Here is a 16,587-nt window from a genome sequence, read left to right as displayed (position 1 = left end):
TTATAACATAATATTTAAATAATTATTAACTAAAAATATAACATAAGATAAAATAACAAAATTAATAATTTATTTTTCTCTAATTCCAATTTATCTTCTAAATCATATCTAATTGCTATTTATCATCTCCCCTACTTCTTATCTTTATCTATCTAAAGAAAGTTTGGATTAAAAAATTTAAGAATTATTTAAATATTCTAACAAAATTATATAATAACTTTAAAATATTTATTCAAAACATAGAAAAAAATTATATTTTAACAAAATATATCACGAAATTATGTACTAACCATTTAAATAAGTTTTTTACAGATTATCAATTTAAATGTTTCTCAAATATTTAATAATATGTAATAGCTTTAAATAAATAAAATTTAAATATTTTATAAATCATTTAAATATTTATCATAACTTGATTTTAAATAGTTAAAATAACGAAATTATGTAATAAATATAAAAACTTTCTTCAAAGTAGAAAAATAATTATAACATAATATTTAAATTAATAATAATTTAATATATTACAAAGTTAATAATGAAATTATGTAATAATAGTATAAATTATGATTTTATGGATAAATAAATTCAATAAATAGTTAATATTTTAAATTTTAAATATTTTACATATTATTTAAATATTTAAATAACTAAATATTTTAAATAAAAATATTTAACATAACTATATTTTAAATAGTTAAAGTAAAGAAATTATGTAATAAATTTAAAATAATTCTAAAAAGTAGAAAAATAATTATAACATAATATTGAAATTAATAATAATTTAATATTTTTACATAATATTGTAAATAATTAATTTCACTTATTAATAATAATTTTAAACTCTTAATTTATATTTATTATATAATTATATATACTAAAATTAATATTACCATCTCTTGTGATAAATGTATTTTCAATGATTATGTATAAATTTATTTTGTTTTGTTATTTAATAGAAAACTTTCAAAAATTATTGGAGATTAAATTACTATTATTGAAAATTTTAAATTTAATTTATTGTATTTTTTTTATAAGTTATTGTTTAATATTTAGTAGAGATTAAACTATTATTTGAGAATATATTATTTATTGGCAAAGTTAATATGTTTTTAGTACTTATTGTATTTTTGTAATTTTTGAAATTATTGTATTTTTCATTATCAATATATTTTCAATAATTGTGTATTTTTGCTATAAATTTTCTATTATTATTGGAGATTAAACTATTGTTATTTATCAGAGATAAAACTATTAATTTAACTGAAATTATGAGTGTTCATGAGTTGGTTCAGTTCAGTCATAGGCTATTTGGCCAACCAAATTGACCTAGTCAGGTTAGGGAGTTAGTAAGCTTGAACCAACTAACATTTTGTGAAAATCAACCCACTCAAGTTGTACCGGTTTGGGTCGGTTTACAAATGGCCAAAGTGAAACTGATCCAACTTGGTCAAATTTGGAAATTTTTTAACCAAAGCCAACCTAAAAGACTAGAAAACTGACCAACATGGGTTGAATTTATCGGGTTGGTCGGTTTCATCGGTTTGATAAATAAACCTAACTAAAATTAATTATTGTTATTTTTGTATTATAAAAAATTTATTAAAAGTAGTATATAAAATATGAATAATTATTAATTATTTAAAAAGTTGAAGATATAAAACAATTGTATACTCTTATATGTTTCTATTAGGGTCATTTATTAGAGCACACTTTTAGGGATGGCAATTTTCCCCATCCTCGACGAGGACCTGACTTCCCCGACCCGATGGGGCTGGGGTGGGGATTGAGGTCCTCGCCCCACCCGACCCTGATTATATATATATAGTATTATTTATAATTTAAATTTTTTATTTATTTTAATAAATTTATTTCAAAAATACTATTATTTGAAAACATTTTGGTGATTTGAGTCCCCACGGGGAACCCATCCCCGTTGGGGATCGGAGGTGGGGGTTAATTTCAGAATCGGGGTCAGGGACGGGGAATATGATCACCACCCCATCGCCATTCCTACACACCTTATAGTTTTACATATTTGCTTAAACCTATCTTATAGTTTTCATTTTACTAAAACATCCCATATATTTTACAACTTATTTACTTAATCAACGTTTCATTAAGGAGTGTTTTTTTTTTTTTGCCATTAGGCCCATATTTTTTATTCCAAAAATACCCCTACTTTTTTTGTATAAAAAACAAAATTAACCAAATATAGCCAATAGAGTGGTTGCCCGTGTCTTATTAAGGGAAAAAATGGTATTATTTTTATTTTTATTTTATTTTGATTAAATTTTTTTAAATGAATATTAGGGTCAACATTGTTATCTAATGGAAGATTGATTAAATCCATTGTAAATTATATGTGGTGTTTTAGTAAAATTCTAACTATAGGGTAGATTTTAGTAAGCCCATAAAACTATAAGGGGTATTTTAGTATATAACCCTTTTCTATTATTTTGATTTCTCTCAATAACTAAAAATCTTAAATAAAAACATTAAAAATAGCTAAATAATATAACAAAATATTTAATATTATGTAATAACATTAAAATAAATAAAATTCAAATAATGAAAAGTTTTAAATATTTTACATATTATTTAAATATTTAAATAACAACATATTTAAAATGACAAAATTTTAAATAGTTAAAATAAGAAATTATGTAATAAATTAAAAAAAATCTTAAAAGTAGAAAAATAATTATAATAGGATTCATAATATTCATATTAATAATAATTTAATATTTTAGAAAACTAATAACGAATTATGTAATAATAGTACAATTTTAATTTTATGGATTATTAAATTCAATAAATAATTACTATTTTTAAGAATTTAAATGAAAATTCTATTTAAATAAGTAAATAATATTGTAAATAACTAATTTCACTTAAATCAATTAATAATTATAGAAAATAACTATCAACAAAAATATATTTATTAGTAATAATTTTACAATAATAGTGTATGTTCATTATATATTTATATTTACTATAATTAATATTTATTTCCTTTTCAGTAATTATTGATTGTTTTTTATAAATATGCTTTCAATAATTATTTATAAATGTATTTTTATTTTTGTTATTTAATATAAAATTATCAATAATTATTGGAGATTAAAAAACTATTATTTAACTATTGAAATTTAATTTGTCGTATTTATTGTATTTTTGTTATAAATTTATTTTTAGTAAATTTTCAGTATTTATTGACTATTTATTGACTAATTTAGTATATTTTCAGTATTTATTATATTTTTGTAATTATTATATTTTTATTATATATCTATTATATTTTCATTATAAACGTATTTTTAATGATTGTGTATGTTTGCTATAAATCTTCAATAATTATTGGAGATTAAACTATTATTAATTATTAGAGATTAGACTATAAATTTAGTTGAAATTAGGAGTGTTCAATGATTGGTTCAATTCACTTCCATGTTGTTTCGCCAACCAAATCGATTTGGTCATGTATGCAGTTTGTCATTCGAAACCGATTGACCATTAGTGAAAACCCACCAACTTAGGTTGTATCGATTTGGGTCTATTTTAGGTTTAGTTTGTTCATTTAAAAGATTTAAACAAACTATAATTTCAAAATTATTAAAGATAAATGACTATGGGAAATGGAAAACTATAATTTGAACAAATAATTACACAAATTATTAAGATAAATTAGTATAATATTGGAAAAAGGAAATTATTGGTTAGTTAATATTAGAAATTTACCATGTGGTTGATACTCAATATATCCTTTTGATCATTTCTATCATCAAATTGAATATTGGGTTAACGGGGACAGTGTTTTCAAAACTGGATCAAATTGGATGGTTAGATCGAAAAAATTGGGAGTCAGACACCGTTTCACCTCAAAACCACTTTTTTGTCCAAAAACCGTTTATTTGGTTAGCAAACCGCTGACCTGGGTAGTTGAATCGTCAACCTGGACAACAGTTTTTGGCCTTTTTTTTGTTTTTCTAACTTTTTATTTTTTTGTTAGAGCGGGCCATCCGTTCAATCCCAGAACGGGTGTCTATCTTGTCCAATTTTAAAAACCTTGGACGGGGAGTGGGTGTCTTGCCTTGAGCTTGGCTTGGTGTGTGGCATGGCCTGTAGGGCTATTCATAAGAATGCCCAACCCGACCAAACCGACCAACCCGGACCGACCCAACCCGAGTCGGTTGGGTTTTCATTCGTACTGGTCGGTTTCGGGTTGGGCACATACAAAAACCGATATCTCGAGTCGGTTTCGGTTTTCAATGACCCGAACCGAACTAGTCTTTCTTCTACTAGTTTGGCAGTTCCTACTTCCTAGTTTGAGTAGTTTCCTAATTCCTACTAGTCTTCTAGACTTCTACTAGAAATAGAAGGCCCATTAGGCAATTACAATTAGAATTCAATTAATTAGGTGTCCTTTTTTAGTTTTTTACCTAGATTAGGCAATTACAATTAGAATTCAATTAATTAGGTGTCATTTTTTAGTTTTTTACCTAGATTAGGCAATTACAATTAGAATTCCTACTAGAACTAGAAGGCCCATTAGGCAATTACAATTAGAATTCCTAGTTTCCTACTAGTCTTCTAATTCCACTTTTGTCTTCTCTTAAAATCTTCTATTCTCTAACTTAACTTGGTTGGTCCGCCCCCCTCAACTCAAGTCCTCAACTAATTCAGAGTTTATTCGGCTTTGTACAGGAGCAAAACCGAAACCGACCCAACCCGACTCAAACCGACCAGGTCGGTTTGGCCTATCAGTGGGTCGGTTTCGATTCCCACCTCTGGTAACCCGACTAGGTCGGGTCGGTTGGGAAAATCCCATCAAATCGACCCAACCCGATCCGTGAACACCCCTAATGGCCTGGCCCATTGACCAGCCCGACCCACAGCACAGCACAGGCCCGTGCGGGCTCGAGCCGTGGGTCGTGCTGAACCGACCCCCCGAATTATCCTAGAGCAAGGAGGCACAACCCGAGATGCCTCGTGAGCCAACACGATATGACTCGCACTTTGTACGAACCACATGTGGGTCGTGTCGTGTCGACCTAGCACGACCCAATTTACACCTTTATTTGAACTCGCCCAATACTGGGGACGGGGCAGGGAAATTTGAGGATTCTCCATCCTTGATGAGGAGTGGGGTGCCTTGCCCCTGAACTTGCCCGACATTGAGGAGTGGTTACCTTGCCTTGAACCCGCGTAACACTAGGGATGGGGCGAGGATGGGGTAGAATGTCTTGACAATGGGGTAGGGAAAGGGATGGGGTACCCTGCCCTGAACCTACCCCGTTGTCATTCCTATATAATTGTTAATTATTAGTGGAGTTAAAAAAATGTTAGCTTTTATAATTATTTTATTTATTTTAAAATTAATCAAAATTTCATTTAAAACTAATAAAAAGATACAAATTATTAATAAAACTAAATTTATTGAAAAATATTTGTTCATATTCAAATAGCAATAATTATTTTTTTACAAATCACCATTAAATGAAAAATAAAATGATTAAATCTTTCATAATTTTCCGTGCATCGCACAGGTCCCTGCTAGTTAAAATTGTAAGATTCCTCTTAAGAGATAAGAATTAAAAAGAAATGAACAAGCCCTTAGAATACAAAGCTGGAGACATCTTTTCCAAGTCGTTGCAAAATATTAGCCTTAAAAAAGTTATATAAATTATAATTATAATATTATAATTTTTAGTCATCGATCTTTCATTCTTGAGTTGAGGTTTGTGTTTCAATGTATTAGTCCCATCCTCACCATCAGAAACTAGGACACTCTCATTATCCTAATTAAGCATCAATATTCATACAACATTTCTTTAATTTTGTAATAGCAGCTCCATCTTATTTATGTTTTAAAAATCCGTTAGTGTAGGCATACTGCTGACCAATGTTAATCCTATGTTTTTTGATAACATCATCCTTTCCCGTTTCTTTCATCATATTGTTCTCAACCCAAGGATAGTGTTCTATTAGAATAAGAATGCTTCTCTTTTTTAGGGTAAAGAAAATCATTTTTAGGGTAGACTCCCTTGTTCTATCAGACTAGTGACAAATACCCCATGAACTTTCATTTGCTACAAAGATCCCTGAATTTTATCTTAGCGACAAAGACCCCCCTCAGTTAGAGTTCGGTCAATTAAATTCAAAAAATATTCTCATTCAACTATTTAAATTTTTTTAAAACCACAACTACCTTTTTATATATATTTTTTTATTTGATTGATTTATGCATGGTTTTCAAAACCGGATCGGACCGGACGGTCAGACCGAAAAACTGGGATTGGTTTCTTTTTCCCCCAAAACCGTTGATTTTGATCAACAAATCGCTGAACCGGCCGGTTAACCGTTCAAACGGTTTTGACCATTTTTTAATTTTTTTTGTCAAAATGGGCCGGTCGTTCGTGTCGAACAATCGGACCGTTCAAACCGATAATCGAACCCTTGACCGGTTCGATCACCAATTCGTTTTTAAAAGCCATGGATTTATGATTGAATTAGTTTTCTAAATATAACATTGAAGCCCTCTCAATTGCTTCATTAGATCTTTCCAAACTTTTGGTTAGATTCAATATTCAAATTAAATAATAAAGGTTTCTTTATGGTAGATATAAATTTATGTTTTTGTGATGAAGAGAGACACCTGTATCAAGTGAAATGAATCAAGAATAATAAAAAAAAAAATCTATACCGATGAAATTATTCTTGTTATCTTAGATGGTTTCATTTGTAGAAAACAAAGGTGTTTTCGGTTTAGGGTTTAAGTGAAAAGGGTGAGAAAAAAGAAAATAAAGAAAGTTTAGGTGAGCATTTTAATAATTTAATGCATTTATCATCCGACTTAATGGTTAGGAGGTATTTGTTATAAAGTGAAAGTTCAAGGGGTCTTTGGAAATGAAAATTTACGGGGTCATTGTCGCAAACGAAAATTTAGGGGATATTTGTCACTAATCTCATAGTTCAAGCGAGTCTTTTTAATTTACCCTTTCATAATTTGCTTTTTACGTGTTTCTCTGTCCAACTTAACAGAGGGCAGTAATGGGTTCCTCAATGATAAAGACTGTCTTAATTCTTAAAGCTAAAACTAAAACCAATTAAGACTCTTTTGAGGGAGTTCACATCTCCGCTCCACAGTATATCCCTGCCGCCGTGTATTGTGAACATCTCCAGATGATAACACAATTAGAAGATGTCATTGGGAGATGATGATGGCATCATTGGGACTGGTACTATCATTGGGAGATGTTTTTGGCGAAAATGTGCGGTGGGGCATTGTGGCAAGTTAGAATAGATGATATCACCTGTCAACAAAGATAGAAGACTCAAAAAGTAACTCACACAGTGGTGACAAGATATATTACCTGTTATGATGCCCCTTTCGTTTTACAACTGTTTTACTTACATTCTTCCTTTGCTAATAACTCATGGGGATAAGTGTAACTCATGTGGGTAATTGACCAATTTTCTCGCATTTTTACTCTACTACAACGGGTTCTATAATAAGTGATTTTTCGAAGAGCCTAGGAAACCAATAATCTCTTAGAGAGTAGATAAGTTGCTTACCCATCCACCAAAAATGTTAATCCTCTTTAATTCTTCTTTTTATCAAAGTAAGTGAAAATACAAAAGAACACTGACACTAAAGTTACTCAGGCATCTTTTGCCCAATAAACATTTGCTTGAGTAAATGCATTATCTATAAACCAAAAAACAAACGAGACTTGGTACTTAGTTTCTTAGATGGAAGTATAAAATAACATTTTAATCCATTCCAAACCCATAAGCCTCCCAACCCCCGACCCTGTAGGCGGATTCAATCCCTAGTCCCCGCTACAACAAGCACCAGACCTTATTACCAACTAGATAGTCAGCATCTTGCGTCATATAGGCTTTTGTATCTACAACGTCACCATTCTTTATGAACTTTGAATGGCTTGCCATCATACCTTATTACGACCAGATTTGCTCCTCAAAGAATGCTAGTCATAGCACATTGCAGCCATATTGGGAACATCACCCACGTATGCTGTTATGGATGGGGAGATGTTCCCAATACATGGAAATTTATAGTAAAGAAAAAATAGCATCTAAAGTCATTTATACATTATGAGCAAATGTGTGTATAATTTAGTTTGAAGTTTATTATTTAGTTATTAAAAATTAAATTAAAAAAAAACTAATACGGGTCTTGCATCTTTTTAATTAACAATCTATTCTGACCTATTTTATTTGAAACCTATTATTAATTTATGTTGTTTTTAATTTAATTTAAGATATTAAATGAGATCTTATTGGTAAACAATAACCCACTTTATTTGGTCTTACTATTTATCTAATAAATCTATTTTGAGTTATTTATTTTTAAAAGTTAAATTAGGTTGCTTCCTAAAAGTTAAATCAAGTTTGTAATTAATAAAGTATTTTTTTTTTGAAAAATAAATATTTAAAAACAAACATGAGTTTATGGTAATCTTTTAATGGGTCCCACCATTTGTATTTAATAGACTATGGATAAAATGTGTTAAGCTAATAAATAACTGCCTATTGAGAATGTTTAAGAGTGAAATTACCCACTTTTTGAATCATATTTATTAAATTAATAGGATGTCATGTGTCTGAATGGTGGCAGTGGATTGTGAGTTTTAGTAACAACTCAAAAAATGCCACATGCCTAGTTTTCCAAAAAATTGAAAATGCCACATGTCTGAATGGTGGGGGCTGTAGCCTGGTAGTGGGTCGTGGGCTTTAGCAGGAATTAATTAAAAATTATCACATGTCTAGCTTTCCAGAAAATAAGAATGCCACTTGTCTGAATGGTGGTAGTGGGTTATGAGCTTTAACAGCAACTTCTTAGAAAACGCCACAAACTCAACAACTTATCACCAATGAATAGACCAGTGTTCAATACTTATGAAGCCTACATGGGATCTACACCTTATGCATATGAAAAACCAGCATGTTCAGTTGTGGTAAATTGCTCAACCCACTGTGATTTTTGTTTGTGATAGGATTGGCTAAATCTAAGCCTTGTAGAAACTGGACAATCTATCCAAATTATTCAAAACTTGTATAGTTTTATAAACCTTACCCCTTAAAAAAAAAAAAAAAACTTTCATAACATATTTCCCAGATTTGCACATGCATCTCAACTTCTATACAGCTATAACAAGAGAGCATGTAAATTATCTATGTGGCATACCCACTTCTACTTTCAGTGTTTTCCTATTCCTAATCGAGTGGCACGTCAGGGAGAGAGATGGGTACAATGAACTAATATTTTAAGGTTGTCATATTGGCATGAGGTCATGGCAAGTATCATCATTGTATAGTAAAGATTAACGAGTCAATTGAGGTGATAGCATATGAAACCATTGTTTGGTTTTATCGTTTATCAAATAAATACAGAAAAACTAAAATGTTTTGATTTTTGTGCATGAGGCATTTAAGGAAACATTAAATTCTCGTTTCCCCCAAAACCCTAGCATTTGAGGTATTAATCTGAGATCAAAAATAAAAGACGTTTAAAGTGAATTGTACAAATAAATTCTAAAACAATAAATGGCCAAATATATACTGAATGTTACACGAAGCAACAATTCAGAAAAAAAAATGATCATTTGAACTGTCATAGCATTTTCGGAGCTTGCAAGTTGATAGAGTTTATCATTTTCAGTCTTTAATCGCCAGATACAAAGTTTTATACTTTTATGCACCCTTGTACCTTCTCCAGAATCTTAACAATCTCCCATGCATCCCAATTAGAACTAAAGTAGTGTTAGCTGAGCATAACCCTTTTTTGAGTTCTTTTCTTATTAGCTTAATGTAAGAATGAGGAATGGAAGGGAATCTCCAAATCCTTCTCCAATTTCCTAGCTACTATCATCACTATACTTATTCCAAGTAAAAAAACTTTTTCTGCTAAACATGAAGTTCTTTCTTGTTTGCTTACTAAAGAATTTCTGCAAAGATTAATTGCTCATAGAATTCATGCTTGCATGCGTGCATTGACAATTTTAGTGTCAACTCAACAACTAGAGATAACAGAGATGTCTCTATGGACTGAAAATGAAGGTACATGTTAGATCAAATATCAAAAGCAAGTAATTGGAAAGCACGTAAGATCAATGTTTGAAAGACTTACAAGGCAATGCCTTGAGATGAGGCTCGGAAAATGCCCTGAGTGTTAACTTGGGGGTTCATTTCTCAAATTAAAAATAGGGCAATTTGCTTAAACTATCTCTACTGTTTAGCTAATTGTTTAACTATAACCATATTGATTAACTGTTGTTTTTTAGTACCCTAAATTTTCTGACAATTGAGTACCTTTACCCTACAATTAGGATCCGTTAATGTAATGTCACAATCCATACACATGTGACCCTGACCCCACATGGCCTATAAATCTTTTTCAAAACCCAATATTACCCTTTTCTTTATGCTTAGAAGGTTATGAATTATCTGGCATACTGCAAAGAACTTGAGCTTCCGATTAACTGAACTTCGGCATCGCGTACACCTTTCCACTGTCTAGGAATAGAGCCGAGGTGGACAGGAGCAGTTCTGCTTGAAGAAGCTGGAAATCTTAGATTTCACCGTTCATTCTCAATGAACGGTGAAGATTTCACTCTGGTGAAGGTTTCACCATTCACCGTTCACCTCAAGGGGTCTTCCAGGGTGCACTTCAGGGGGTCTGATCATAGAGAAAGAGGAAGGAACAAAGGGGGTTGGCCCTCCCTTCTTTTCCTCGGACGAGAAAGAGGAATTGGCCCTCTTCTTTTCCTCTGCCATGAATTTGGAGCTTCGACCCAAGCGAGCCCAGTTCGAACCAGAGGGGGTGAGCCCATGCCAGCAGCAATTATTTTCACTAGCGATGACGACTCTTAACAACCAATGACAATTCTATCAGTGCCAAAACCCATCACCGACCTAATCTATCTCTCTCCTCTTCCCTCTCTCTTTCCCCCTCTTCTTCTTCTTCTTCTTGACGATGAACAGAGAACTGCCGCTGCAACTTCCAGCAGCGAGGGCTCAAATGCATCTCTCTTCTCTCGTTCTTCCCCTCCACCTCCAGCCCCCCCCCCCCTCTCTCTCTCCTTCTTCTCTCTTGTCATAGTCAATCTACCGCTGCTGCAACGAAAATGGGTGCAGCGGCGACGAACCAGCATTGACCCTCTCCACCTCCAGCCAAGTCCCTTTCCCAATCTCTCTCTCTTTCTCCTTTTCCCTCTTTCTTTCCCCCTCCTCTTCTTCTTCCCTTTCACCTTCTTCCTCTTATTCTCCTTCCTACATATTCATCTTTGTCTTGACGATGAACAGAGAACTACCGCTGCAACTTCTAGCAGCGGCAGCTCAGATTCATCTCTCTTCTTTCGTTCTTCCTCTCCCTCTCTCTTGTTCTTCCCCTCCACATCCAGCCTCTCTCTCTCTCTCCCCTTCTTCTCTCTTGTCACAGTCGGTCCGCCGCTACTGCAACGAAAATGGGCGCAATGGCGGCAAACCGGCATTGACCCTCTCCACCTCCGGCCAGGTCCCTTCCCCGATCTCTCTCTCCTCTTCCCTCTCTCTTTCCTCCTCCTCCTCCCCTTCTTCTTCTTCTCTTTCTCCTTCTTCCTCTTTTCTCCTTCCTCCATCTTCATCTTTGTTCATCGTCTTCTTCATCTTTGTTCATCGTCTTCTTGACGGGTGAACAGAGAACTACCACCGACGAAAACCTGTTGGTAGAGCAGAGCATGTTTTGACTAAGGTATCAATCAATTGTTTTCAGTTCTCGGACATTCTCAATGAATGGTGAACGGTGAACCCTTCACTAGAGTGAACGGTGAACGGACAAAGAGTGGCGATCTCTCTCTCTCAATTGTTTTCAATTCTCAAACATTCTCAGTGAACGGTGAACGGACAAAGAGAGAAGACCGGCTTGATGGTCAGGATGGTGCTCGGAAGTTGCAGCAGTCGCCATCACCTACGATGGTGATGGTGCTCAGTCTCTGTTTTCGGGCATTCAAACTCATAAAAGCTCTTGTTTTCGAGAGAGAGAAAATTACCTAAAATGGATACTTTAATCACTGACATCATTTAACAATTAAACAGTAAGGGTATAATTAATCAATTAGCTAAACAGTAGAAATAATTTAACTTTTTTCTCGTGCATCACAGGAAACAGGGGCAAAGCCTGAAATTTTATTGGCAGGTCATAGGTGTAATTACAAGAACAATTATAAAATTCTGCTGATAATGTATTAGATATTTATTTATTATCTTATATTAGTCTAAAGTATATTTAATTTTTAGTTAGGAATTACATTTAATTGACTTAACTCATTCTAATTGAAACAGTATTTATGTATACCATTTTCATCCTATTTCTTTTTTATCGTTATACAAATTGATCTGCTATGCTCTAGACCATAAAGCATTCACATTAAGCAGCAATAAATTTAATAATCACTAAATAGCTTGGAGATTAACTCCTTAATTCCTCATTATGGAATAATCTGATGTATCATTTATGGGCACTATAAGACTTAACTTTTACTGAATAATCCGGTTACCATGCCTCATTGGGACAGTTCCACTATCTTTTACAGAGAGGGGGTAATGAGAATACACTACATGCCAAAAACCAGGAGTATATATACATGAGAAAATGGAATATCGATTCATAAAATATGGACAGACAGGTTAACCCACTACAAAACCTAGATGGGAATAGAGCTGTCACCATACAAAAAAGCCCGCTCTGTCCCAGAATTTGCAAGCCATCTGCAATTGTACTAACTTCTCTGGGGATCCCATCTTATCTGTGTTGAGAAAGTACACATTGGTTGACAGGAAATTAGTGTCCATCACTACAAGAAATTATATTATAACTTTTAATATTTAAGAAAAATACATAATATGAAATAGAAAATTCAGAAAAATACAAGATTTATGTTAAAAAATTAATGTTAAGCAACTGTTGAGAAAACTATAAAGCAACAAAAATTATAAAAACATAACAATAGCATATCCACAAATCATCATTTGACATAGCCCACCTAAGTAGGCCAGCAGCACAAACCTTAAGATCAAAGCTTATGCTAAAGAACAATCTATTATTTTTTTATCGACTATCTGAACCCAAGTGCTTTTTGTCCTGAGCTAGCGGCATGAATCATCTTCTTTTGTTTTTACTCTACATATGGACATCACATGTTTAAGAACTCCTCATTCATGTATTTGTCGGTATGTATTTGACCAAGGCTTCTCATTCATCTTTATTTTGATTTCAATTGGTGCTTCCCTTAAGTTTTCACAAATACATTCATTTTCCATTTTATCCCTCTTTGCCTTCTCATCTTCAGTAGTCACTTACAGATAACTACACTCAACAAATTGTCTTCATCTTTAGTAGTAACTTACAGGTTTCCCTACCTTTTCTTTCAAACCAAACAACAGCCTATAATTCTAAGGACTCTTTCCAAGCCAACCTTTGAATTTATGCCTTCACTAGTACCCTCAATCAAAATTGTGTAGTCTGCAGATAACAAATTGTCATTTTATCATCCAAGGAGAAAAGGAAAGAGTCTTGCCACTCTTCTCAAGTTAGCAAAAATTAACAATATACAATCATGTTTTTTGCATTTCTATATAGAAAGAACCACTCATCCAAAATCTTGTTCGAGTAAATTAGACAACTCTGATAGTTTCTATCAGATAGAAGCAGATATTAACATTTTCTAATGGTTTCTTTGCTATTTTGTGCTTCCCATTCAGTCAAATAATATCATAAAATGCCTAACAACAAAAGTAAAAATAGGTCCCTCATAAAGTATTTACCATAATAATGAATAGAATGAGATAGTCTCATGTACAAACACCCTCCGAGGACTTTTGTCGATGCTCCTGCAGGTGTTGAGCTATTTCCTTTAGAAGTTGCATCCCCTCACCATCTTTCTGAAGTGACCTAAAAGAATGTTTTAAAAACTCTTGTTCTGTCTCAAGGGCCTCTAACCTCTCATTGATCTGAGATATTTTCTCTGGTTAAGATGTTATTATTTTCATTTCCTGCCACCACAGAAAAGCAAAGCATTTGATCCTCAGATTATATTACTACCTAACAAAACAATGTGAGAACTCCAATGAAGTCAAACAGTACCTTTGTCTTCTTCATTAAGATTAATGATGTCGGAGCTAGGTACAAAATGGTGAACCCCATCACTTGACGATGAGTTAATCTTGTTTTCTAATGTTTTGAACTGGTCCGTAGGATAGAATTTCTCACCTTCAAAATTTAGCAAAGGTTCATTAATAAATTTCCTTGCAATCTCTTCTTGTGATAGTCTACTTTGGGCATAGTAATGCTCATTTTTCCCATAATTTCCCGTTTCATTGATAGGTCTAGGGCTACCCCACACTGAACGTGTGCTAACTAATGAATCAGACCGAGTTGCTGGATGACAGTAAGCATCATCCGCTTGTGCCTTGCAGGCAGCAATATCAGGTGCCACTCCATGTTCTGCCTTCTCTCTGTAAAGCTCGAGCTGTGCCTTCAAAGCCCTGATTTCCATTTCTCTCTTGTTAAGTAGATCTTTCATAGCTTGTAGGGCCTTTTGATCATACTCTGCCTGTTCATCCATTATTCTCTGGTATTGAAAAGCCTCCATCCGCACTGCTGCCTTCTCTTCCTGCAATCGGGTGATCATGGCCATTGCCTGGTTTGCAGCAACTGCAGAAGCATTTCTTTCTTCATCCAGTTCCATGTATAAAGCTATTAGAGAATTGCGATCCAGGTGTGCCTCTTTCTTCAGGTAATTAAGGATGGCCTCACTATCTGCGTCATTTATAGTATTTCCCTCCATGGACTCTGCACCTGATTCCAGTTTTTCAATTGGAAGCCTCCTTTGAAGTCTATGAATCCACCTTGGGGTAGCTGCTGCTGAATCTGTCAATGGGACTCCAAATAGCCTATTTCCTCTGATAAAAGCAGGCGTCTTGCATGCATCTTCATTCAGATCCTCAGTGCCAATTTTGACATATTCCCTACCTGTTATACAAAATGCATTGCATTTACAAACATGAATGGCATTATGGAAAATCACATGGACAAAGAATAGTCATCTTCTATACTCACATTGATTATATGGAGTTAATGCACTTGAGCCCTCCTCATGCACTGGAATCTCTAATTCTGTGTTTAGTTTGAAAGAAACTTGTCGCAAGTGATCAGAGCCACGAGTTTCTTCGTTTTTGGTCTTGATTAATAATGGACTTCGGGGAGTAGGATCTGGAGTTTGGGGAAAAGCAGTAGTCACATTGGGCGGGAGACTCTGAACAAGACCCTGTAATGAGGACATGATCCTTAGAGGTTCCCCGCAACAAGAACACCAATGAATGTTGCTTTTATCAACCTGGTGTAAAGCATCCATCTTCTCTCTAGGTGACAATCTCAAATGAATTATATTATCATCTTCAATTGAGCACTCAAGATCTTTACCCAAGATTCCCACCAGAGACCTGTATTTCTCACAGTCGGACTTATTCCCAGTGGCAAAAGAAAAGAGGCAACCCTCACACATTCGCCGGGTATCAGATAGTTTCTGATGAACATGGCAATATGCAAGGGAGGAAACATCTTTCCTGTGAGCTTCACATATTGAGTCATTGTAATAAAAATTAGGATCTCTGGAAACCAAATGACGATCAATCCTCGTACAAAACAAGCAAGGGATTCTCATTTCAAAGAACCGAGCAAATTCATTGGCAGCAAAAGCAATCAAGCCGTCCATAATCAATATTATTATCAATATCAATTCGAGAACAGCATTGATAAAGAAAAGTGGGATTTTTCCGAGATTCTGTTCGATTAATTGCTTGACTGATATTGATGCCATGTCTCAAATTCAAAAAGAAAGAGCAGTTCAACCCAGAAATCACGAAGGAATTCAAGCAATGAATAGAAAAAAATCAGAAACCATGATACCATCAATGGTCATGATTTTCGTAGGAAGAACCTAATAGAGACCATAATCTCTCTTGTGGGAGGAGAGGTGGGTCAAGAAAGAGCAATTCAAACCAGAAATCACGAGAGAAGCCAGAAAATGAATAAAAGAAAAAAAAAATCAGTCACCATGATAGAACAAAAGATGATGAATGGTAGGATAAAAGATCATGATCTCTCTTGTGGAAGGAAAGGTGTGTTAAGAAATAGCAGTTCAAACCAGAAATCACGAGAGAAGCTAAAAAATTAATTAAAGAAAAAAACCAGTCGCCATGATAGAATAGAAGATGATGATATTGTATGATAAAAGATCATGATCTTGGTAGGAAGAACCAAACCGAGATCATGATCTCTCTTGTGGAATGAAAGGTGGGTTGAGAAAGAGCAATTCAAGCCAGAAATTTAAAGAAACCAAGAAATGAATCAAAAAAGAAAAAAAAATCAGAAATCATGGTAGGATAAAAGATCATCGTAAAGAAATTCGTTGGGAGGAAAAGTGAGTTGAGAAGCTCACCTCCGATCCAAGGATTCGATGTTGCTATTATTGTTACTTTGTTTTTAATAGAAATTCCACTTTTAATAAGATTAACTGATTGGCG

The 16,587-nt window shown here is 33.5% G+C and overlaps 1 protein-coding gene across 1 annotated transcript; it reads right to left on the bottom strand.

Moving 5' to 3' along the window:
* Positions 1-12,445: 12,445 nt before the first annotated feature.
* LOC104608071 (myosin-binding protein, putative (Protein of unknown function, DUF593)) lies at positions 12,446-16,364 on the bottom strand. The gene is given in 5 exon segments (XM_010273934.2): positions 12,446-12,809; positions 13,828-14,022; positions 14,024-14,055; positions 14,147-15,034; positions 15,122-16,364. Coding segments are annotated over 4 exon segments (1,848 nt in total). The 5' UTR covers positions 15,882-16,364; the 3' UTR covers positions 12,446-12,809; positions 13,828-13,854.
* Positions 16,365-16,587: the final 223 nt, after the last annotated feature.

The sequence above is a fragment of the Nelumbo nucifera genome, chromosome 4 (genome assembly GCF_055504915.1).
Source record: "Nelumbo nucifera cultivar China Antique chromosome 4, China Antique-T2T, whole genome shotgun sequence".
Lineage (NCBI taxonomy): Eukaryota > Viridiplantae > Streptophyta > Magnoliopsida > Proteales > Nelumbonaceae > Nelumbo > Nelumbo nucifera.
This window is presented reverse-complemented; position numbering and strand designations above follow the sequence as displayed.